This window comes from Phalacrocorax carbo, chromosome 1 (assembly GCF_963921805.1).
Source record: "Phalacrocorax carbo chromosome 1, bPhaCar2.1, whole genome shotgun sequence".
NCBI lineage: Eukaryota > Metazoa > Chordata > Aves > Suliformes > Phalacrocoracidae > Phalacrocorax > Phalacrocorax carbo.
Window position 1 is genome coordinate 57,257,022 of NC_087513.1, and position 22,341 is coordinate 57,279,362.

The following is a 22,341-nucleotide window of genomic DNA, read 5'->3' on the forward strand; positions in this document are numbered from 1 at the left end:
ATTTATTTTTGGTAAGCTGAGCCTTGCAAGAGCTGCAAACCTGCAACAGGGCTTAAAAGGTGGAGGAAACAACAAATCAATGGCATTGCTGGCTGGAAGGAGTAATTACAATGACTTACACATATTGCTTGCTTCTAAATTAACCAGGAGCACTCGGGAGAAGACCCATGTCTCTCTAAGGGCAGCTGGTTGGAAAACAATGCGTCGTGTGCAGGAGAGGCGGGTAACAACAAAGTCACCCTTGGGGGGGGTTAAAGAAGGAAATTTTTAACAATGGCACAGAGGAGGTTTTGCAATTGGAGTAGGTGCACTCAGCTGGGATGCCATGTTGTGTCCAGATAACTAAGATGGGGGCAGAGGGGAAAGAGGGAAAGAGCTGAAGGACACCCAAGATGTGGGCAGAGCAGAGGCAAGGGCACTGTCGGGCTATGGCGGTTCAGTGGGAGCTGGCAGAAGAGGAGATGGTGGGGGAGACAGACAGATGTGATCGATCCTGCCTGTGCACTTGCCTCAATCCCCCCACCAAGGGGCTGTTAAGAAGCTTTGAGGGGAGGAAAGGCACTGCTATTTCCCTTCCTAATCTGCAGGACTTGCTGCTGCAGGGCTTCCCATGGGCTGAGGGCTTAGCTGTACTGAAACACGCCCCTGCTGAAAAGGGCTTCATCCTGCAGTGAACAAGAACACCAGGTCAAACATGGGCAACGGGAAACCTTCAGGCCTGATGGCTATTAATTATCGGGTTTGGAAATGCTGCAATTCCTAAATCCCTCCAGCCCCTGACCGGCTTTCCAGAGGGCACTGCCAGTGCTGCAGGCTCTGCCTCCCTGGGGACACAGGCAGCCCTGGGACCCCCACCTTGGGGTGGGCTTCAGGGAGCTCCTGTGCTCCCCGACACCTGCAGCATCAGCTTTGGGCTTGCAGGTCGCGGCTCCCTGCAGCGTGTCAACCTCCTGGTCCCCTTAAACCAGGTCAAGCCAGCCTGCACTTTGACCCCAGGAGGTGACACTTCTGAAGCCCCCATTACCCGTACTGCCCTAGCAATGGGGGGCTGCCTTAATTGCCTCCCCACGCCTCTCTGTCCTGCTGCGAGCCTCCTCCACTCCCTCCCAGAGCCAGGAAAGCTCATTAAGACTCGTGCAGCACTTGCACAGGAAACACGCCGTGCTTCCAGAGCATCTGGCACAGGAATGGCTGCTAGTGCTGTGGCAGCAGTCATTACTAGAGGCAGCAGCTGTTACTAGAGGTACTAGCTAAGGGCTCATGTGGGACACTGCCTTGCCCAGCAGACCAAAGCAGATTGCTCTCTCCTCCGGAGCAGAGGGCTGGGCTGCTTTCAGCTGCCACCCATTCTTGCAGACCAGTGTTGCCTTCCCTGATTTCAATGCAATGTGGTGGGTCTGATCCCAGATAAATTTGGCTTCAGAATGCACTCTGGGCCTCCTGAGCACTCCTCCTGCCACGAAGAGCTGTGACCCAACCCGGGGCAGCCACAGGGTGGGCCCCGACATGCCAAATCCCCAGCCCAGGCCCTTTGGTACCACCCGAGGTCGTGCAGAGCGATGCCCAGCCCCTGGGCTGCAGCTGATGGGCAGGACAGCAATCTCTAGCCCCTTGCTTTTTCACAGAGGAGAGCCAGGGCATGGCAGGGCCTGTGCCCGCAGGGATGATGGGGAGGTCTCAAAACCTGGCCAGAAGCAGCCAAGGAAAACAGAGTCCGTAGGTGCCCTCCACATGATGAAGAGTCAGCCCGCTGTCCGGTCCCCTACCATCAATGATGGACATGGCTAAAAGAAAGCGTGGGGCAGTATATATATTATATATACCTATATTTTGCAGTTGGTTGTTACATTTGTTTCTCAGCTAAGGAGTACAACCCAATCTAATGTCATGTGGCAGAAGGCACTTTGTTTTAATGTATTTCACCATGACTGCCAAAGGGCTGAAAGAATTTCCACCTGTGATTAGTGGAGAATAAGAAAGGACCAGCCAGAGCAGCGTAACTATGGTGGTTCCTTACAGATCCAGAGGTGTGAATCAGACCCTTGCTCCAGACTCGCCTTCACCTACAGATGGGCACCTGGTCACTTGGTATGGAAACTAAAGACCAGGTGCTGTGAAGCCAGCTGTGTATCTGCCTTTTGCGCTAGCAGCTAAGGGACCGGCATGTGTTACTTGTGGTAGCCCAACAAGGCCTTGACTGGCTTGAGGCAGCCCACAGAAACCCTGAGCTTGATGGTCCAGAAATGACCTGCATGCATTTTGCCAAGCCATAGCAGATGGAGAGGAGCCAGCGGGATGTCCTCCTTCCCGGGAGGCAGCTCTGCCTTGCAGCCCCACTGTATCAACCACCACAGTCACAAAACACACGGCATTCCTAACTTTGGGCCCTCTGCAGTTTTGGGTTTGGCCATTTTATCTTAGCTTTTCACCTAGGAGCCGCGGATGAATAATCCTTACAACCAGTCCCAGCATTTCCCGAGGGAAACGCTCCCTGGGGACACATTGATCAAAATCAAAGCACATTTAATTGAACCCAGAATCACATACGCATGCGCTCTCTGCCCCCCCCCACTCCCCATGAACAGAGGCATACGCACACAAACACCAGCTCGCGCCGACTTGCTGGTTAGTAGCAAAAGTGGGTGAACTACATAGGGATTAAAGCGTTAAAAAAACCACAGCAAGAATATGATGCTTGAAAGCACTATGTCCCTGGAGAGATTAGAGTAGCTGCCTGGAGATAAAGTAATGATGATGGAAAGATCTTCCTCGCAGAGGTTCTATTCCTAATTATGTCCCTTGAAAAAAAAAACAGAGATGATATCCCAGCTTTTATCTGTCTCTTGACAATTTTAGCTCTGTGCCTGCCTCGTTGTAAGAGGCTGACACTCGCCGAAAGGAGGAAGGAGAAGGAATCGGCGCAGGAGGTAGGACCAGTAGGAGAACAAGGGGGACAGGAGGCAGCGCTTCATTTCTGTCACCAGCAGCAGTGAAGGCAAAGGGAAAGACAAACGATCACTGCAGCATTGTCTTCCCGAGCCCAGAGACGGCTTTGCTGCCTCCACCACTGCTTTGTCAGGCAAATGACAGCTAGGTCTGATTCACTGCCACACCAGCAACAAGATGTCCTCCCTACAGCTATAGGGTATTATGGGGAGGGAAGAGGACTTCTTCACAAGTTGGCAGGGGCAGGAGAGCGCCCAGCTTGTTCCCCACCCCACCCCTGACTCTTTTTCCTTCTCAGACAGCTAGAAAGCAATTCTTTCAGCAGAAAGAATTCTTCTTTCTACAGCCAGGAATGATGATGTTTCAGATATATGCCAGCCAGACTGCAAAAAGATCTGGCTCACAAGCCACCCTGTAAGACAAGGACAGGTCCTAATGGAAACCCAGGCACTGTGCCCAGCAGCCGGGGCTTTGCACAGGAGAAGTCTTTCCCCTCTGTATTATCCTGGAGCTTGTTGCTTCTCCACCTGTATCAATTTTAGACAAATGCAATCCTAGACCCCCAGGAAACTGTTTAAGCCCTGGTTGAGAAGCAATCGGTGTGTAGCTAGCAGGAAGCAGAGACAACACAGGTTTCCTAGAGCTGAGGGTCGAGGAAAAACCCAAAGCAAACAGACATGACAAATATAAAGGCTGTGGAGGGCAGGAAGGGGACAATGAGCTCAGCCGGGATGGGGGTTGGCATTACAGGAGCTGCTTGCAAACTCATGACCCACTCTCACCCTCCCGGGGTCATTTTCTCCTTCTTCACAGTTGCATCAATGTGTGAACACAAGCAGTTGCCTCTCCCATACCACAAAAACACGCAAAACATCTTAATTTTCCCAAGCAACTCCTTTATTGCTCCAATATTTATCCTTGTTTAAAACAAGAGGTAGAACTAGGTCCCAAAAGGGTTTTAAGTCAGAAATGCTAAGTCTCCACACACAAGGCTGCAGGGCACAGCTGCGGCTCCTGCATCCACGCAGGACCAAGGGCACGGTGCTACGGCGGGGGTGTTTCACGGTCCTCCGCCCGCCCCCCGCCGTGGTGGCAGCCCCTCCCCAGCCCCAGGGCCCCCCGTCACTGTCACCGGACGGCGGTACTGGGCTGAGGGCGGCGCCCTACGGACACCGCACAGACCCGACGCCACCGCCCCAAGCCTCCACACGGTATCCGACAAGGCGCACTGCCAATCAGACGCGCCGGGCGGTGCGCTTGCAGCCAATGGGACGGTGAGGTAGGTGGGACTTCCTGCGCCGGTTGCTACGACAAGCGCGGCTCTTCCTTAGCAACTGGCGCCGGGGCGGTGGCGTGGGCCGCTGTGGCGGCGGGGCAGGTGAGGCTGCGCCCGGGCCCCCCCCGTCCCCTTCTCCCGACTCCGCTCGGTCTTCCTTGCCGAATCCTTCCCCGTTCCCACCCGCGGGGCTGGGGGCCGACATGAGGGCGCTGTTCCGGGGCTACGGCCTGCTCGGACCGGGTTCCGGTGGCCCCGGTCCCTGCTTCCCCACCCTCCCCCTTCGCCGCCGGGGCTGCTGTGTGCTTTTCCTGGGCTGCACCCTAGACCGTCTCCCTGCCCTGTCTTTTAAACGACGCAGCCGCCCGTCGGCGGCTCCTCCCCGAGGAAACCGGCCCGTGGGGCAGCTTCTGGCTGCCCGCCTCGGCCTGTGGCCCCGGGAGGGTCTCAGGGAGAAGCTGGACACTGAAGTTGCTCCCGGCGTGTGCGCCGCTGTGGGAGGCTGGTGCCAGCCGGGGACTGTTGTGTTCTGTCCTGTGGAGCTTGAGGTGGGGATGCCTACAGGTCCCACGGTCCCTCGTGTGAGAGCTGGTGGTCTGTCAGGGTTGTACTTCAGCCAGCAGCTCTACACGTTTGGCACAAGTGCCTGGTCCATGCAGTGTTGCCTGATACCGTGCTTGTTTTGTTTTCCCTTTAACATGGGATCACCCATCCTTCCTCCGGTAGGAGAGGAAGGTGCTTTGTTCTGCATGAGAGAACCAGAGGGAAGATCACGGTGAAATGTTCTGAATCTGCTAGTCAGGCAATGTCCTGCCTCTGCCTTGCCTGAGTAGAGGCTGGTTGGTAATTAGGCCCAGAGGCAAGGTCCAGCTTTTTCCCATATGGTCCTCCCCAGCTGACAAATGCTCAGGGGTGTGAGGACCGAGTGCACAAACCAGACCAAGATGTTCCTGATAAACATTTCTGTCCAGACATGTACACTGATCCTGTTCCTAAAACACTCTTACCCTTTACTTGTCATGCGCAGTTTGAAACCCTCACAGATAATAGCATCTTGGGAAAGTCCTTTTGGAATTAATCAATAGACATAACAGCTGATGTACTGTTCTCTTCTCCCTTGTCGGAAGCTGTACCCTGACTTGGCCCTTCCCTCAAGCTTGATTGGTGCTTCTGGGAAGTGCTGCACTCTTGAAGCCTTGTTTATGGAAAATGATACATTTTTAAAAATTTGTTTGCATTAATGGTCTGTAAGATAACTCTCTAAGTGTGTGGCATGTGGAGATGGTACTGAGAATGAGTAAGTAGCTGAGATGGGACAATATACTTATAATAGTTTTATTTGCCTTCCATTTTAATTCAAAGCTTTCTTTTTCTTCCCTGTGTTTGTTTTCATTTAAACAGCATCCTCTGGGCTGAGAAGATTCACCTCGTGCCGAAGCTGCTCTGCCCGTGTTTACAGAGCTGTCTTTCTCCCAGCTGTTTGCACTGCAGCACCTTGCCAAGCTCCGGGCAGCCCCTTCACCCCTTCCAGTGGCCACTGTGGAAAGACCATGGCAGACACTGGGGAGGGGAAAAAGGAGGAGGCTGATTATAAAAGACTTCACAGCTTTCCACTGATTAGGGTAAGAAGAAGGACGGATTATGCATTTACCAGTGTTACAGATATGAAATTCTGTCTTCATTCTTACCAAACTTCCAAACAAGCATTTTTCCCACTGAGTAGTGCTGTGAGAACATCTGTACTGATGGCCCTGTGGAAGGATCCCTGTCATCACTGCTTTTTTCTCCCTATTTTTGACCACTGCCAGGGAAATTTATTAGCACCATTGTTCCCCCCATCAGCCAGGGGAAGCCTGAGGCAAAGCAATCTGTCTAATAATTGAGGGCTGGAGCACCTCTCCTATGAGGACAAGCTGAGAGAGTTGGGGTTGTTCAGCCTGGAGAAGAGAAGGATGTGGGGAGTCTTTATTGTGGCCTTTCAGTACTTAAGGGGGACTATAGTAAAGATGGGACAATCTCTTTAGCAAGGCCTGTTGTGACAGGACAAGGGGTGATGGTTTTAAACTAAAGGAGGGTACATTTACAGAATCACAGCATGGTAGGGGTTGGAATGTCCCTCTGGAGATCATCTTGTCCAACCTCCCTGCTTAAGCAGGGACACCTAGAGCAAGGGGAAAAGGAACACATCCAGGTGGGTTTTGAATGTCTCCAGGGAAGGAGACTCCACAACCTCTCTGGACAGCCTGTTCCACTGCTCTGTCACCCTCACAGTAAAGAAGTTTTTTCTCATATTGAGGTGGAACTTCCTATGTTCCAACTTGAACCCATTGCCCCTTGTCCTGTCATTGGGCACTATTGTAAAGAGCCTAGTCCCATCACCCTGACACCCACCCTTTAGATATTTATAGGTATTTATGAAATCCCCCCTCAGTCTTCTCTTCTCCAGGCTAAACAAACCCAAGTCTTTCAGCCTTTCCTCATATGGGAGATGCTACAGTCCCCTGATCATCTTCGTAGCTCTCCGCTGGACTTGCTCAAGTTCCACATCCTTCTTAAACTGGGGGCCCAAAACTGGACACAGTACTCCAAATGTGGTCTCACCAGGGCAGAGTAGAGGGGGAGGATAACCTTTCTCGATCTGCTGGCCACATTCCTTTTAATGCAGCCCAGGATGAAATTGGCCTTCTTGGCCACAAGGGCACAGTGCTGGCTCATGGTCAGCTTGTTGTCCACCAGCACTCCCAGGTCCTTCTCAACAGAGCTGCTTTCCAGTAGTTCAGCCCCCAGCCTGCACTGGTGCATGGGGTTGTTCCTCCCCAGTGCAGGACCTTGCACTTGCTCTTGTTGAATTTCATCAGGTTCTCCTTGGCCCAGCTCCCCAGCCTGTCCAGGTTGTGCTGGATGGCAGCACAGCCTTCTGGCGTATCAGCCACTCCTCCCAGTTTGGTATCATCAGCAAACTTGCTGAGGTTACACTCTATCCCATCATCCAGGTCACTGATGAATATATTAAACAGGTTTAATATAAACAGATTTAGACTGGATATATGGGTGGTGAAGCTCTGGAACAGCTTGCCCAGAGAGGTTGTGGAGAACCCATCTCTGGAAACATTCAAGGTCAGGTTGGATGGGGCTCTGAGCAACCCGATCTAGTTGAAGATGTCCCTGCTTGCTGCAGAGGCGTTGGACTAGATGACCTCTAAAGGTCCCTTCCAACCCAAACCATTCTATGATTCTAATAGACTGAACATGCTGCATTTGGAGCCCTCTCCTGTGTTCTGGATGCAGCCTGCTTTTTTCCCTAGGGGAGCTGGAGTGAAGGATCTTGCTAGCCAGCCAGATAGCATAAAAGACTGTGTAATTTAGACTTCTTTGTTATGCTTATAGCAATAATTAAGGACTGTGGCTAGAGCAGTATTAACACATTTTCTCTTCATCTAATAACAGAAAAACTGACAAATGTGTTTATCTCCTCCTTTAAGCTGTGCTTGATTAGTCTTAATGTTAGGTAGAGAAGAATTCTGTAACTGGCTGGAACGAAGGGACTGGTTGTAATGCAATAAGCCATTTTCATATTTACTGTTCTCTGAAACAGTGGAAATGGACAAGTGTACGGACAAGCCCGTCTTGCTGGTGATGCCCCCCACCTTGAAGCGAGTGTTGCCAGACACAGAGACTAGCTGCCCTTTGCCCACCCCCAGCAGTCTGGGCACCCACTACATCCTTGGCAAAGAAGGCGCTACTTAGTGTAGTCTTGTTTCCAGGTCTTATTTTTCTGCTTAGTTCCTCATGTTTGTTTGCTCTTTCCAGCACACAGACATGCCAGAGGAGATGCGTGTGGAGGCCATGGAGCTGTGTGTTACGGCATGTGAGAAATATGCCACCAACAACGAGGTACTAGCCAAATCCCAAAATGGCCAGCCTTCGGTTGCTGTGTCTCGGTGAACCTGCAGGAGCGGGGCTAAGGGTGCAGGGCAGAGTTGAGTCAGATCCCAACATCCTCTTACTCCCTTTCTGCACTGAGCAAGGGTAGAAGAAGGCATAGAACTTGGCTAGATCTCAGATTCGGTTCCCTTTGTCAGCACTTTGCTGTCCTGCAGGAAGCAGAGGTTAGTAGCAATGCTGCCTCCCAAACATTGCCTCCTTCCTGATCCTGCCTTGCCTGTGACATGCTTCCACTCTGTAAAATGCCCTGTGTCCTGAGGGCTTGGCTCAGAGCTGTGTGGAGACAGGCCCTTCCCGTCTGTTCTTCAGTGTTGAGCAAGGCTGTCCCCACCAGAGTGGGGAAGAGTCTCTTGTTTTGGGGATGAGTATGTGAAAGTCTTTGAATGTTTAGGTACAGTCTATGAAGTCTTCCCTCTCAGCTTTCAGCCTCCTGAATGAAATTACTGAGACTATTTAAATGGGGGGTGATGTAGCAGTTATGCTCTTTAAAAAGATTGCCCTTAACTTGGAGAACCAACGATAAAGGAAAACACACCTTGCTTTGTGGGCAGGGCACAGACCACTTGTTGCCGGAGCGGTTTTATGTTGGAGCAAGGCAAAACCATGAAGCAAGAGATTCCTTCTGTCCCATCCTGCCTGACATACTGCATGTCACTGCAAAATATTCTTCTCTCTGTTTTTAGATCAAGCAGGGTGTGATCTGGGAGAAGGGAGCCTTTTAGAAGTCAGCCTAGTTTCAGTGTTTTGGTAATTAGCTAGAGAGAAAAAAAAAAAAAGGACTCCTATAAAAATAGCTGCAGCTTAGTGACCTGAATCTCCTCTAGTGCTCACTGCTCCCAGCATAACTCCATCAGCATCTAAACCAGAACTCTTGCTTCAGACTGTGTGAATGAGAGAGGTGATTGCTAGATGCTGTTCTTTAATTTCTCCTAGCTGCTGTGTCGGGGCTGCTTAAACATAGAGACCTGTTTTTACCCTTGGGTGTAGCTCTGGGGAGAACTGGCTCCCAGTTCCTGCAGTGCAGCTGCTAGACTTGTTGCCTATGGCTTGAGTAGACTGTTAAAGGGAGAAGACATCTAGGGGGATGTTTGCATAAAAAGTCACTGCTTGCTCTGTCTCACTCTACACTCTCCCCTTTAACATCTCCAGAGTGCTGCCAAGATGATCAAAGAGATGATGGACAAGAAATTTGGGTCCTCCTGGCACGTGGTGATTGGGGAAGGTTTTGGCTTTGAGATCACTCATGAGGTGAAGAATCTGCTGTACATGTTCTTTGGTGGCAGCCTGGCCGTGTGTGTCTGGAAGTGCTCCTGACATCTGGCCGGGTCCCAGGCTCACTACACACAAGAGATTTCTTCCTTCTCTTGACCGGTTTTGTACAATCTGGAGGTGGGGCTTTATTTTTAATAGTTAAATATGAAGATTTTTTTTCATACTGATGTAACAGTTCTGTGGGATACATATAGTTGGTGCGTGTGTGCGTATAAACTTGCTAAGCTGTCCTGTCCTTGCTCGCGGGATTTCTCGTCTGTCTGTGACTCTTCCCTTGGTGTTTGAGCCGAAGCAGGAAGGAGGTGGGGAGTAAGTAATCTCACGACATGCTGCAGAGCTGCACAGCAGCACTAGGAGGGGGAAGCGAAAGAGAAAAGGTGCTACCTAGCCCTACGTTTGGGTTGGGTTTTTTTTCCTCCCACTTGTTCCACGTCATGTCCTCTCTTCTCTGCCTTCCCCGCTACCATGTGGTACGGCTCTGACCAGCACTCGTCTCTCCTTTTTCTGATTGCCAAGAATACCTTCTTCCTGCCTTTTAAAATGTCCGTACAGAACTGTCAGTGCCAAGGGTCTCCCTTCGGGCTGCCTGTGGAGGTGTTAGCCACCAGGAAGCAGGCTCAGCTTGCCCTTCCCCGCTCCTTTTTGGGGGGGTACAACAGCTGAGCTGCCTGGGTGTAGGAGGTTGCTATGCAAACTGCCCCCTCCTTCCTCACCCACCGCACACTGAGATAGCATGAAAACACGGGCGGCTGACGACGCCTGCAGAGTGGGTGAGAACTCTTCATACGGCTCAAATGCCTCCCTGTCAGTTCTTGGGGGTGTTGCAAGTGCTGTGTACTTACAGCATCTTGTTTGGAGGCTGGTAGAGGAAGGAGGCTCCGTGTGAGATATCAGAAACCTCACGTCTTCTTGGACTTGCGTTCTTTTAGCCTGTTTCATTTTTTTTATAAGCTGTCAGTGTTGGAGGATGGAACGAACGTAATTGTGCGTTACGTATATGGCTTATTTATATAAATCTGGGGAACCGTGTTTTTACAATAAAAATTTAGCAAAACGTCCTTTGCTCTGTGTGTTCTAAAATGGAAATCACTATGTGGAGGATGAGAAGGAAGAGTAGTTCAGGAAACATGGAAGTAAGTAAGCAGTGGTGTAGCTCCTGTGGAAGACAGTAACATCCTGCCTCTTTCCTGGCTGACTCGTAGGTACCAGAGATGCACTCGTATCCTCCCTGTTCAGTTCCTTTCACCAGTGCAAGCCGTGATGCTGAGGAAGGTTGCCAGGTCTGCAGTGCTGCTGGCCAAAGTCCTCAGTTCACACAGCCATCTTAGGTAGCAGCAAGGGAGTGTACCTGTGTCCTCTGCCCAGCCAGTGCCTCTGCTCTGACCTTTGGGGTCTCGCACTGGTGGCTTCCTTCTTGATTTTCAGTCTTTCCTCTCAGAACATCACCAGCAGAGCCACTGGCACCTCGTGTTTTATGAGGGGCCATGCTCTAGTCCACAGTTCAGTTCCAAAGGACCTTTCTGCATTAGAGCCTGCAGTGGATCAAACTGGTGGAAGGTCTTAGGATTCCTTTTGTTTCTTCTCTGAACCTCAGTGTTGTGCTAGAGATGTCCTTCCTCCATTTCATCACATCACGAGCTCTTCTATAAGCCAGGAATTCCAGTAATATGAAGATAACTAGAAATTATTTCAAATTTGGACCATCTGTGCTGGCTGGGCCCAATGTCCTCTCGCATTATTGAGCAGGTGGAAGGGAATTGCGAGGTAGGGGGGACACATAACTGGTACCATAAGGCCACTGGTATTGTGATACCTGCCATGTGCGGCGGACCACAATGCCAGGAGCATTGTGCAGCATAGCAGGGTCCAAATCCTTTGAGCTGTCTCGGTGCGGTTACTCTGTCTCACTCCAGCTGGCTGCCTTTTCATGAAGATAGCACTGTTGTCTGGCGCGTTCTGCAGCTGGCAGGTGGGAAAGATGATTTTCTCTTCCACAACTTTCTACCTCCTCTAGGTTCAGAGCAAAAGGTAAAGCCAGTGTCTTTGGAATGCCCTGCATTGGAGTGTGATGATACCTTCAGCCATACCATACTCTCTTTAATCATGCTTCTTCCATGCTAATGAATAATTAACTGCTGTGTGCATATGCACAGACACGCTGGTCATGGGCATCTCTGCAGGGTCGTCCTGACCTGCAGATGATCGTAGGGAGCTGCTTACCTCAGCACACAATCTTTTGGCCTCTCTGCTGGTCTGTTATCTCTTTGGCCACCAGCTGACCAAAGCTAATGTCTCCATGACCTGCATTGGCAATAAGCGAACGTCGATCGCTCCCCAGCCTTCTCGAAGCATGAGCGTGCAAACAGATTGAGGTGATCTAGGTGTGAATTTGCAGCAAGTCAGCTCCCACACTGTAACTCCCCCAAGGTAAGTGCAAGGTGGCTCAAAGGAGAGTGGCAGGCTATTTTTGTTTCCAAGGGTAACAGCTTTCCCACAAGAACTTACCACAAAGAAGCCAACCCATCTTAGCCGATTTATGTGCCTGTCATCAGCGCTGTACGCGAAAGCACAAACCTCTGCTTCCCAAAACTCACCTGTGCGTGTCAGGCAAGTGTTCAATAAGACAGATCGATTTTTCTGCCTGTTGCATGTTGAGCCATGCTGCACTGGCTCCTGTGTGTTAGAAGAAAGGCTTTCGCCCTCCTTTTGCTCTGGAATTGGCACGAGTTCAGGCTTGCCTGTCGTTTTCAGGGGAGTACGGTTCATGGATGGGAGAGGGTCCCTTGTCCTGTGCTTTCCCACAGGAGACCCCTCTGTGACTGATGCTTAGGATCCTCTGGGGCCTATCTGCTTTTGGCTGTAAAACTGTAGTCCCTTGCTGGAGGCTTTTACCTTATGGATTTTCAGCAGAAAGCTGGGTAAGTTGGCAACAGGTGGCTTGCTATTGTGTCCTCCTCTCCCTCTCGTTTCTTGCCCCCTGCATATTGCTGCCATTACCCATCAAAGCACCAGGCTGAGTCAGATGTAGAAAAGGAGATGAGAAACGTGGGGTGATGCATCGGTGCCAGCCAAAATGACCCTTCCTCTCCACCCGTCCCGGAAAGCTGCAATAGCAGCTCAGAGGGCTGTGCTTCATGACTTCATCCCTCCCCGCTGAGGGGAGATGGGCAACATCATTATCAACTGCCAGGGAGTCCTGACTCAGTGCCAGCAGTGGAAATGTCCTCGGATGTACAGCTCCTCCTCCACCCGAAGGGTGACTTGAACCTGCTGCGAAGGGAAGGCACTGGGAAGATGGAAGAAGAGTGTGTGTGGGGGGGGGGTGATGGGAAGAAAAAGGTGCAAACTCAACCCATTCTCTGAGATGATGTCATGGTAACAAGGTACCTCAACATGCTGTCAGACAATCGGGGCAGGCTTTGAAGCTTTCCAGCTCTTCCCCATTGCTACAGGTTCGTGTCTGACTTGCTGAAAAATCTTTTGGTTAATATTTAATGCTGGCATTGAAATGCTAAAGGTGGCAAGTGCCCCACCTAATCCCACTGCCTCCACTTTCCCATGGGATGCTAAATCGGGGCGGGAGGTAGGATTGCAAGCTCCCCTAGCCTGGGGCTGGGATTCCTGGTCAGCAGGGTGGCTTCAGCCTGTAGGGTGCCTGCCCTGTCTGGCTCTAGGATGCAGGAGGGAGATTTCTATCACCACCCACCCAGTTTGGAGCTGGTTTGGGGCACTGGACAGAGGGGTGGGGGTGGGGAATCTCCCTCTCCCCTTGGCCTCCCAGAGCTGGCTCTGGAATAAAGAAATCTGTGGCCCTGCTCCGGGACCAGAGCCAAGTTCCTTTGATGCAAGTGGTTAGCACATGTTTTTTGTTGGTGCGTTTGGTTTGTGGGTTGTTTTTTGGGGGGGGCTGTTTTTTGTTGTTTTTTTTTTTTTTTGCTAAGTAATGACCTAAAGATCCCATGTTCCAGCGACAGCCCCTCCTAGGCGCCTTCTTTCCAAACCGTATGTCCGGACTGGATCCAGCAAACCTCCCGGAGCAAGACGTCGTGTTCCCTTCCCCGGGGAAGCCATCTGCTCCCCTCCGCCCGGCTCCTTCTGCAGGGCTTCGAGCTCGCCAGCCAGGCTGGAAAGCTCTCCTCCTCCTCCCCGTTCGCCCCAGCTCCCATCGGCCATCTTGTTAGCGCAAGGCGCAGGGAAGGGAATGCAGGGCTGGCTGAATCTGGGGTGGCTGACGGTGTCAGCCGGAGGCGGTTTCCAGGCAACTGTCGCGCTGTGGGACACGGCGAGCCAAGAACACCGAGAACACCGTGTTCTCGCCGCAATGCCTGGGAGGGGGCCGAGCCTGGCATGGACGGAACCGGCTCAGGACGGCACGGAGAGGGCAGCGTGAGCAAGAGGATTGTGCAGGGATAGCAGCAGAGTGGGGGGAGTCTCCAGCATACCCCCCTCCTTCCCACTGCTCATCATACCCTCCCTGGCTTGGAGCGAGGGTGTCCAAGCTGGCTGCTGGTATATCACGCAGTGAGGAAGGGCCACACGATGTACGGCATTTTGTGTGCCCTCTGCATCCTTTGGGAAAATGAAAACAGGAAAAACATTGCTCCAGACTCTGTACCCAAGCCCCCAGGTTTGTTACAGGTGGTCCCATGCTTCTCTGTCCCTTAACAAATCCAAAGCTCCCTCCCTACAAGTCACCAACTGCTTTTTCCCACGCATCCCAGCTCTGTGTCCCTGGAAAAGTTAATTTCTTGTAAAAATGGGCTGCCCTTCCCTTCCACAAGCTGCCAGTCCTCCCCAGCGCTCACGTGGGTCCTGCTGCCCCTCTGTGCTGATGCCTGAGGCAGCAGGCAGCATCCCCACTCCTGCCTGCCCACCTCCCCTGCCTGCTTCAGAGGCCCTGGGAGCAACCCTGCCCGTGAACCTCACCTGCCTGGCAGACCTTCCTTATACCGCCAGCCCAGCTTTTCCCTTCCCAGCGATGCTGATATTCACATCCCCTTCTTTTTACCTAATTTGAGTGGTTTTGAAAGGGCAGGTTGAGTACAAGTGATTTTTGAATAGATGGGGGGGGTTGTGATGAAATTGCTCTGGCTGAGCAGCAAGGGAAAAAACTCTCCTGGGTTATGAGTGTGAAGACATGGGGAAGGGGGGTGCATGGTGCTGGGCAGGGTGGGTGCTGCAGAGAGGCAGAACCGCTTTAATGCCCTGTATAACAAGAAATGTTCTGCAGCCCCGTGCGGGTGATATGACAGAGGGACAGGATGGTGTGGGGGTTATCTGCAGCCATCGCTGTCCGCAAGCCAGCCTTGCGGCTATTGATTTGGAACTTGCCCCGTTCATGCTAACCTTGGCAGTGCCAGCTTGCCCCTTATCAGCATTGATAAACCCCACCACAACCTCCCATCCTGCTGCCAGCCCGGCGGCGTCACCCCGTGAGGTGCCACAGTGACAGATCTTTCCTGCAACTCTGCCCTTGCACTGGTTGCTCTTTTGCTGTAATGCTCTAAATCCAGGACACCTTGCTCCTATTTTTGCACAGAGGCTGTGGCCGCACCAACTCTCTTGGAGCCCCAGGTGGGTCCCCACCCCTTGCTGAGTGCCTCAGGTGAAGAAGGATGCGGTGCTGGCTGCAAACGCTTTTCCAAAGGAAATTTAAAGTCAGGCTCCTCTTTCTCCTGCTCTTGGCCTTCCTGGCACACCTGGTGATAGATTTGGCTCTCCCTGCAGCCCACAGGCCCTGCGGCTGTGACGCAAAAGCAGCTAAAGCCTCGGGTGTCCCATCAGGCAGCTCTGTGCTTGCTGGCCCCAAAAAGCTGAGCTTGCGAATCCTTCAGGATTTCAGTGGCAGCAACGGCTCCTTGGAGAAAAGCTCCCAGCCGCAGGGAGCAGGGCCGCACGCAAGGGCTGGACAGCCGGGGGTCTGGCACCAGCACGGAGAGGCAAATGCAGGGAGGACCAAGGGATCAAAGCTGGCGGCGCTCTTCGAGCATCCTCTTTACAACATCCCAATCCCGGAGGTGACAGAGAAAGACAAGCTGTTTGTCGTCAACCCCATGGAGAAGTTCACCCTGCGCAGCAGTGGGAGCGATGAATGGTGAGGAGTGAGCTCAGCCCCGGCTTGCTTTTGGGGGATACATGGGTGTGAGGGGACAAGCAGCAAGGACCAAGCATGTTGTTTCCCTGTATAGATCAGCAACCTACATAGAGGCCCCAATTGCTGAGAGTGCTCTTCTTGTGCCTCAAATCACCTCTTAGCCCTGCATTTCTGGGCTGCTACCCAGGAGCTTGTGGCCCGTGGCAAAGCCAGAGGAGACTCTTGAATTATTCATAGTATTATGTAGGGTATTTTTTAGGTGGTCTCCTCGTCTCCTTTCCTTCCCCAATGCAAACTAGCCTTTGGTCTCTCTATATATGAGGAAGTCCCCACTCCAGACTTCTAACATGTTTTATCCTCCTCTCCTAACACACTGGAGATGCAAAGCCTGTAATGTAGGTTACCTCTAACTGTGAGACCGTTCCCGCCCTGCATTTCGCAGGCCATTGCCTGACCTCTTTAGGCTTGGCCGTATGGTGAGATCACCACTGCTGGCTGCCTATTTTTATCACTGGACTACTAACCTCTAATTAGGAGGGGAGATATTAAAAGCTTTAGCATCAATAACATGTAGCAGCTTCCTTATGGAAAGCACACCTTCCAAATGTGGTGGCTGCTAAAATTGGGAGGGAATAAAAGCCGGTTTAAGAGCTGGTTTCCACAAATAGGCATTTGCCGTGTCTCTGAGGACCACCTCGCCTACGGATAACCATGGGAGATGGGTCTGGCTTGACGAAATTTTGGCACAGTCTGCATTTTCCTAGAGAGAGAGACATGGATTTGTTATAGATGCCCTGAGCCAGGCTGTCCCATTGCATTGCCAGTTGGTGCTGGTGCAGACTGGGGGCAGATACTCCCAGGAGCCCCCCTTGAATGCCAGCAAACTGCAAATTTGCAGGAGGCACAGAGACAGGGATAGCGCTAACCCAAACGCATCCCCCCCGGTGAAACCAGGGGTGTGCAATAAATCTGTCCAAGGGGAACTGGATGTTGAGGGCGGGAGTTCAGGTCAGTGCTGGGGATGGCTGGGAAGCCCCTGCTCCTCAACCCCTGTTTTACGGATGCATATGTGTCCCCAGCGAGCACATGGCGGGGTGCAGCCAGTTGTGTTCCCGGGAGCTAATCCCTTGGGGGGAAAGCAACAAGACGAGCTACTCCAGCAGGGAGATAAAGGGATGGATGAAAGGAGCAGGATCAGCCTGGGGATTTTCCGTGGGGGATGCGAGGGAAGACACTGAGCCTGCTCCAGCCGTGCCAGCAGGTCTCCCTGGCCACCAGCCGTGGGTGGGATCTGCCCCAGTGCCAGGGGCCCCAGGAGGGTGCATGGGGCAGAGGGTTTTGCCACCATCCAGGGCTTGTGCTGGGCCTTCCCCCGACCTCACACTCCGTGCACCAGCTCCTGGGAAGGGCCTGGAGACGTGGGACCCATTCTGTTCCAACTAAACACTGTTGTTGTTGTTGTTGGGGTGGCGGTGGCTGTCGGGCTGCAGGGTCAGCAGCAGTAAAGCCGAGACGCTCCTCCCGACAGGGAAGACAGCCTACGACACCTACCCCACCTGGCTCAAATTCCACGTTGGCATCAACCGCTATGAGCTGTACCCACGCCGGGACCCCCTGATGCCCACCCTTCTCCAGGACTTGGCCATGCAGAGGATCGTCAGCTCCGGTACCACCTCCCTCCCTGCACCCCTGCCCGCACCCCTGCCCTGCTGCCCACCTCCCTCATTCCCATGTGCCTCCTTTCAGTCCAGAAATCCGGTGGGACCCAGCTCAAGCTCATCATGACGTTCCCGAATTACGGGCAGGCCCTCTTTAAGCCCATGAAGTGAGTAGAGCTGGGGACAACCCCATACCCCACCAGCATGGTCCCGTTAGGTGGCGAGGAGAGGCTAGAGGAGACCACGGAGGGAGAAATGGAGAAATGCTTCGTGCACTGCCTTGCTTCAACCCTCCCCCCTGCCCCCCCCCAACTAAGGCAAGAGGGATGGTCCCCTTCCTTCACTTCCTTGGTGGTGTTTGCAGCAGGCTGGGCGCAGCTTGTGATGGGGTAGTGACCTCCAGTGGTGGAAAGAAGAAGATGGTCCATGAGGACCATCCAGGACCCTCCAGTCTATCCGGGCTTCCCAGCCCTTGGTTTGGGAGCAAGGGGTGTGGGGGGGCCTGGCTGGGGGGTTTGGGGCCGCACCTTCTGGCAAGGGAGTGACTGGAGGAGACTGGGTCTTGCTGTGTCTCCAGTGGCACCAGGGACACAAGGTGAGGGGTGGTTTCGAGCCAAGCCCACACTCTGGGTGACCCCATCCATGGCCATTGCCCCCACCCTCCCCTCTCCTCTCAGGCAGACCCGGGACCAGGAGACTCCCATCGACTTCTTCTACTTCTCGGACTTTGAGCGGCACAACGCGGAGATTGCAGCCTTCCATCTGGACAGGTGAGCGCAAGCTTTGCATCCAGCTCTGCCCTCCTGTGACAGCAAAGCAGCAGAGAAACTGCTCCTTCATCCCACCTCCTCTTCCCCGTTGCAAGGGATATCTGCAGCTCATGGCAGTTTTAATAACTCGCTGTGAAAACCAGCTGGGGTCGACAAGAAATTATTCCAAGTTCTGTGTTTCAGGATCCTTGATTTCCGGCGAATCCCCCCGGTTTCTGGCCGTTTGGTCAATATAACGAAGGAGATTCGTGACATCACCACAGACAAGAAACTGGCCAAGACTTTCTTCATCTCCCCAGGTGAGCTTTCATGCCATCCATCCCCTCCTGCAGCCACCGCATGGAGCTCCCCTGGAGCTGGCTGCTCCTGCCCTGGCTCCCCCTGCACTGGGACAAACCATCCCTTTGGGGACTGCTCCAGCTCCCACCGGCTCCCCTGCCGCCGGGCGCTGCTCCTCAGGGCCTTCCTTGCCATTGCTTTGCTGGTGGCACGAGGCCACGGTGTGTGGAGCATCCTCATCCGGGCAGCTGCCGGACCACCCTGCATGGGGGCAGCAGGCTCGTTGCCTTCCTGCTCTTTGTCAAATTTTGCTTTGTCCCCACGGCCAGCGGGCAACGTCTGCTTCTACGGGGAGTGCTCCTACTACTGCTCCACCGAGCACGCCCTCTGCGGCAAGCCGGACCGACTGGAGGGCTCCATGGCCGCCCTGCTGCCTGACAAGACCTTGGCCAAGCGCCGCTCCTGGCGCAGCCCCTGGCGCCGCTCCTACCACAAGAGCAAGAAGGCTGAGTGAGCTGGGGCACAGGGGGTGTGGGGCAGCAGAGCTGTGGGATGGGAGGGGGCTGCCCCACAGTCACTCTCATGGCCCCGTCCCCTGTCCCGGCCTCTGCCCACAGGTGGGAGCTGAACCCCAATTACTGCGCTCAGGTGCGAGAGACGCCGCCCTACGACAGGGGCCATCGCCTCCTCGACCTCATCGACATGACGGTCCTTGATTTCCTTATGGGTGAGCCCCGCCATGCCGGTGCTGGGGGCTGCTGGGGCCCCTTGGGACCAAGAGGCCCAAACAGCTCTGTGTCCCGCGGTACTGCGCCCTGCGAGGTTTGTTGGCCAAATCATTGCTTAGGCTGCAAAGAGCTGCACTCTTACCCGAAATGAGAGCAAAGGGTTGTGTCGTTAGGGCACATCCCAGGCAGAAGCAGAAGGACGAGAGATGCTGGGGAGATCCCAGCTGAGCACCCCAGGCACTGGAAGCGCCTCCTGGCAAGCCCCCATGTGCAGCCCCTGTGGAGCTAGGGCTGGCGGCGATGCTCCCCAGGGCTCGTGCTGCCTCTCCTATCTCTGGGGCTGCTCCTTCCTCCCCACGCTGTCTCCCCGTCATCATCTGACTTGGAGAGCTTCCCGCCTCCTCATCCCCAGCTTCCCAACCATGCGTTTGCTGTTACTTCTGCTCCATTTACTGCTGTTGTGTCTCCACGGGGCTGCCAGGTTGAGAAGGGTCCTGGAGGCCCCAGGGATTCTGCTTGGGTCCCTCCCCATGGCCATGGCCACCAGATGGGCACCTTAGAGGTGCTCCCAAGCTGTTTTCCCCAGCCTCTGAGTTTCAGCCTCGCATCAGGAGGGGAGGGTGGTCCATGTCCGTGCTCCCACCTCCTGGCCCACCACCCCATGGCAAATTTGTTGCCCCACCGCAGGCAACATGGACCGGCACCACTACGAGACCTTTGAGAAATTTGGGAATGACACTTTCCTGCTTCACCTGGACAACGGCCGCGGGTAAAGCCGGGGTGTGTGGGGAAGTAATTCCAGCAGAGGGGTAGGGGGGAGACCATGCGTCTTGCCGAAATGTGCCTGTGTTTGGCTCTGAGCCACGGGGCGATGCTGCCCTGACACCTGCCGGTGGGCTTCTCCCCTCCAGCTTTGGCACACACTCACGCGATGAACCATCCATCCTGGCCCCCCTAAGGCAATGCTGCAGGTAAGGGGATCCCCCCACCTCCCTTGGAGCTGCCGTCAGGAAGAGGCTCCCTGGGTTGAGACCTCTCCCTCCTCATCTTCGGCAGCATCAAGAAATCGACCTACCTGCGGCTGCAGCTGCTGGCCACCCAGCCCTACCGCCTGAGCGACCTGCTGCGGGAGGCGCTGGCCACCGACCCCTTGGCCCCGGTCCTGGCCGAGCCCCACCTGCGGGCACTGGACCGTCGCCTGGGGAAGGTGCTGGCGGTGGTGGGACACTGCCTGGCCGGGGCGGCCCACCTGGACGAGGTGCTGGTGGATGATGTGGGGTCACAGGTGTGACGGGGGGCTCAGTACCCCACTGGGTTGGGGTGTTTTGGCATGCTGCCAGGGGCGATATGGTCATCAGCGTGCAGCTCTGACTCTGTGTAGCATCAGCTTTCGGTGACGCCGGAGCAAGCGGCGTGATGCACCAGGAAAGTGGACTGTAAGGATAGATGGGGTGGGGAGGGTATTTAAATAAAAAGGTTGGCCTAGTGGAGAAGACACGAGCTGAGATCTCCCCCACTGGGGCTGCTTTCCCAGCCCTGACCTGTCCCTGCATGCCTGGACGTGTCACTTCAGCCCTCCAAAGCCTTTTAGGAAAGGTTTGGCATTTTTCCTGGCTTTCCCTAGCAAGAGCTGCCAAACTTGAGCAGTTGGCAAGCTCCTTCTGCCACCCCCACCCCTGCCCCCAGCATGGCAATGCTCTGGTGATACCCAGAAAAAGAGCTGAGTGTCTCCGCTGCTGCTGTGGGGAAACTGAGGCACAAGTTCCTGGCCACTTGCTGCTTATCCCTGTCCCGCTCTTGTCCCGCTCTTCCAATGCCCACCCAAAAACCTGGCATCGACATCGTCGCCTCCGCTGCTGCGCTGGGGGTGCAGCAAGGGGGGGACAAGCCTCACTCCCTCCCCAGCATCTGCCAAAACCCCCTGAGAACTGCTGCCAGCTCCCTCCCTGCCCGAAAAAGTGGCTCTTAGGAGGGGATGGATTGACCCGGGGACGTGCACCCTATTTAGTGCCTGGTGGCTCAGCACCCAGCTTATCCCCTGAGCCTCCCGGGGGGGTTAATCCGCGGCAGGGTTACATCAGCTGGGGCAGGTGCCATTGCTACGGCCACCACCAGTGTCCCCAGGACAGGGCACAGGGTTGGCATCGGCGTGGCCAGAGATAAAGGTGCCGTGGGGGAGGAGAGCTGTCCTCCGGCCTGGCCGGTCACCCACGGAGCAATGGGAAGCCACAGAAAAGGGGGAAAAAGGGCAGCTGCCGCAGTGGGAGACGGATCTGCCCCGGAAAAGCCAGGCAGAGATTTAGGCCAGAATAAAAAATGGGCTCGAAAGGGAGGAAAAAAAAGAAAGGGAGACAAAGAGGATCTGTCTGTGTTACACAACGGGACCGGGGACTCTGAATCAGGGTTTGTTGCAGCGTGCCCCCCCGATGCTGCCGCACGCCCTCCTGTTCTGCCCCGGCTTGCGTACCAAACCCCGGCGCGGGGAGGAAAAGGTTTCAGGGCTGTTTTGCAACAGGTTGCTCCCCTTCTGCAGGCTTCGTAATTTTTAACCCTTTCTAGAAATGCCTTTTCGACACCGTACCAAAAGCCGGCGGGGCTGCTCCCGCCCTGTGCCCCACGGACGTGGCCCCACAACTGTCTCTGGATACAGGCGGCCGGTTTCCCCCTCGCCGAGCCCCCCCCCCCCCGGCAAATCTTCTTCTGAGGCGCCCTCAGATTTAGAAGCCGGGGCGTGGGAGGGCGGCTGTTTTCTCAGCCCAGCGAGTTTGCACAAGGTCCTGGCTGCAACGCCGCGCGTTCAAGGTCCCACGGGAGCAGCCAGTCTTGGCTCGCACCCCCCCTGCCGAGCCGGCCCTGCCGCTTGTGGGGGGAGAGGGATGGTAACGGGGTGTCTGAGGCTACGGGCCCGGGGAGCAGCAGAACCTGCCAGCCCGGTCGAGGCGGCGTGGGCGCACGGGCGTCGAGCGGGGCTGCCCGTGCCGCGGGGACAGGTTTGGCCGTACCGTCGTGCCGCATGGTGTGTGGGGGTACCGGCTATTTTGCACCCCACCGAGACTCCAAACTGGCCACCCCAGCAAAACCCAAATTGGGCCGGGGCGCAGCCCTGCACCTGGGAGCCCCTATTTTGGGCTGGCGTCACCCATGGGACCTGTAAGGAGCCTGGCTGTGCCTGGCAGCGTGGGCTGCCTGTGACCCCCATGGGCATGGGAGTGGGTGGGTGGGGAGCCCCCCGGGGCAGAGGCGTTTGGTGGCTGTGGGCAGCTAAGGGGTGGGGAAGGGCTCCCCCGTCGCCCCCCACAAATGATAATAAAATAAAATAAAATAAAATAAAATAAAATAAAATAAAATAAAATAAAATAAAATAAAATAAAAT

General features: G+C 54.4%; 2 protein-coding genes across 3 annotated transcripts; both read left to right on the forward strand.

Moving 5' to 3' along the window:
• The first annotated feature begins 4,235 nt into the window (after window positions 1-4,235).
• Window positions 4,236-10,497, forward strand: DNAL4 (dynein axonemal light chain 4). The gene is made up of 4 exons (XM_064454280.1): window positions 4,236-4,324; window positions 5,624-5,844; window positions 8,033-8,116; window positions 9,317-10,497. Exons 2-4 carry the CDS (start codon window positions 5,773-5,775, stop codon window positions 9,479-9,481), a joined length of 321 nt encoding a protein of 106 aa, XP_064310350.1. The 5' UTR covers window positions 4,236-4,324; window positions 5,624-5,772; the 3' UTR covers window positions 9,482-10,497.
• Window positions 10,498-10,557: 60 nt separating this feature from the next.
• LOC135313874 (extracellular serine/threonine protein kinase FAM20C-like) lies at window positions 10,558-22,203 on the forward strand. Of its 2 annotated transcripts, XM_064454265.1 has the most exons (11): window positions 10,558-11,866; window positions 14,979-15,533; window positions 17,024-17,199; window positions 17,280-17,358; window positions 17,869-17,961; window positions 18,145-18,260; window positions 18,570-18,750; window positions 18,858-18,967; window positions 19,656-19,737; window positions 19,880-19,939; window positions 20,025-22,203. In XM_064454265.1, exons 2-11 carry the CDS (start codon window positions 15,055-15,057, stop codon window positions 20,257-20,259), a joined length of 1,611 nt encoding a protein of 536 aa, XP_064310335.1. In that variant the 5' UTR covers window positions 10,558-11,866; window positions 14,979-15,054; the 3' UTR covers window positions 20,260-22,203. The 2 variants fall into 2 exon arrangements, with proteins under 2 accessions (XP_064310335.1, XP_064310325.1); XM_064454255.1 differs by lacking the exon at window positions 10,558-11,866 and having other exon boundaries at window positions 14,584-15,533.
• The last annotated feature ends 138 nt before the right edge of the window (window positions 22,204-22,341 follow it).